The sequence below is a fragment of the Notothenia coriiceps genome, unplaced genomic scaffold (assembly GCF_000735185.1).
Source record: "Notothenia coriiceps isolate Sejong01 unplaced genomic scaffold, NC01 NC01_scaffold00033187, whole genome shotgun sequence".
In the NCBI taxonomy this organism is placed as follows: Eukaryota; Metazoa; Chordata; class Actinopteri; order Perciformes; family Nototheniidae; genus Notothenia; species Notothenia coriiceps.
In genome coordinates this window covers 5,440-7,473 of record NW_011365888.1, presented here as the reverse complement: position 1 = coordinate 7,473, position 2,034 = coordinate 5,440, and the positions used below count along the sequence as shown (strand labels likewise).

Below are 2,034 nucleotides of genomic sequence, written 5' to 3'. Positions count from 1 at the left end.
TCATGGAAGTGTTCTCAAAGCTGGTAAAGGTGCAGCTAGTTTGAATGACTTTGTATACTGCAAGTAGGTAGCTTGTGGATTTACTCCAGGTGGAACTAAAGTCTGATTTCACACTTGATTATATTTCACATCATTCATCCACATCTGTAAAGTAACTAAAGGTATTAAATACATGTAACTTTTAAATTGTAGTAGAGTAGAACTAGAAAGTAGCAAACAATTAAACTCAAGTAAAGTACAAGTACCTCAAAATTGTACAGTACTTGAGTAAATATACTTAGTTACTTCCCACCTCTGATTGTTAGTCTGTACCTCAGGACGAGTGGCTTCACTCCAGAGTAAATCTGATCTCTGATCAGGACGATGTTGAGTAGAAGTGTGCCTTTGTGTTTGACCTGACTGTACTCTGGGTTGTGTTATTGTCCAGGATTCCTGCCCACCTACCTGCTGCCGGCCTATGAGGAGGTAGTGGACCGGCCTGTCACCGCCCCTCCTCCCTACACACCCCTGCAGTCAGCCCCCCCGCCCACAGACCCTGCTGAGGACTCTCCTTGCCCCAACCTCAGCGTCTCTGTTGGCAGTGATGCTGATACAACGCTGCCTCCAGAGGTCCCACTCAGCCCCCTCCACAGCGCCTCTCCCCCCAACAAGGACTCGACCCCGGCCAGGTACCGGCGCTTCACAGGGGATTCTGGGATTGAAGTGTGCGATGGCCAGGAACTGTGGGATCAGCACAGCTTTATAGAAAGAGAAGTAACGGAGGAAGAGGGGGTGGGGAAAATGGAGGAGCCATGTGATGGATTTGAACATGTCAGCAGACACACAGAGGTGGAAACAGAGCCACAGCCTCACAGCTAATGCTAGATAAAGACTCACAGCAGACACTGATGCAGGGCTGAAGCTGTGTGCTGAGCAGGTGTGTGGGACAGGCCTAGAGACAAATGAAAGGCAATGATACACACATTGCCCTATTATACCATTAAAGCTTGACCAACTGAAGCTTTGCAGATTCTGATACTTTACTTTTTTTTTTAAAAACTATGTAAACACATATTTATACATTTACAGGAAAACTTATGAACACATTTATTCCTGAAAGAATTGCAACCAAGATCCATACCAAGCAGAAGTTAGAGTATAACATTTATTTGAGATTGTGGCTCATACACTGATACTGTAAATGGGTGGTGAGCTGATGTCCGCCTGTTGTCTAATGCTAGCTATATCAATAACCAGGACTCTTCAGCATCAATGTGATCAAGTACTTCAAGTGTCTATTAGCCCAAGCAGGTGTTGGTATAGCAATGAATGATAGCTTTGGCTCACGTCAGTCTGAGCTCCATGCTACTCTTGGTGTAAACACACAGCTTCTGAACAGGAGTGCCATGTAGCAACATGCTGTACATCAAGTTTCAACATCCCTGACAAACCTAGAAAACAACTAGTTTTTGAAGCATCATTACCTTCTTCGTAGATGCATTTGAATTCACACTTGTATCCATGAGACATCATAATGCCACTCATGGTGGCAGAGCTCAGGTCCATAGCAGCATGTGACTTGTGAAGCAGAGCCACAGCAACACAGACAAACTAATGCATGTTCTGCATTGTTTCTCAATGAAGCTCCACTCCTGCTCTCATCAAAGCATTTACCAGGGAGACTTAGAGAAGTAAGAGGGAGCAGGTGTACATGAACTGCATACATCAGAAGCACAACTAACTATTAATATCAGGGTTTATTGCTAAATGTCATTCTAGAAAATAGCTTCATGGTGAAATCTGTCCCTTTCAGCCTTTAAAGTGTGCTACACAGGATGGGATCTGACAATCATGGGATGGTTTGTTAAGGACATTTGACCCTATATATATATCTATATATATATGTGTATAAGGCTATTGATGTCCAAGGCAAAGAAACAGCTGACCAAAGGATCCAAAAATACCCTTAAAACAGATAAAGAGTTGGCACTGCCAATAAGCAGTGCATTAACCAAAAGACGCACCGGTCCAGGTTATGGAGTAACTAAAGGAAGG

At 43.8% G+C, this 2,034-nt stretch overlaps 1 protein-coding gene across 1 annotated transcript; it reads left to right on the top strand.

Annotated features, from left to right (window-relative positions):
• Positions 1-399: 399 nt before the first annotated feature.
• Positions 400-999, top strand: LOC104961409 (WW domain binding protein 1-like; the record flags this gene model as incomplete). The annotated part of the gene is made up of 1 exon (XM_010789711.1): positions 400-999. A coding segment is annotated over one exon (459 nt), but the record flags the coding sequence as incomplete, so codon positions are not given.
• Positions 1,000-2,034: the final 1,035 nt, after the last annotated feature.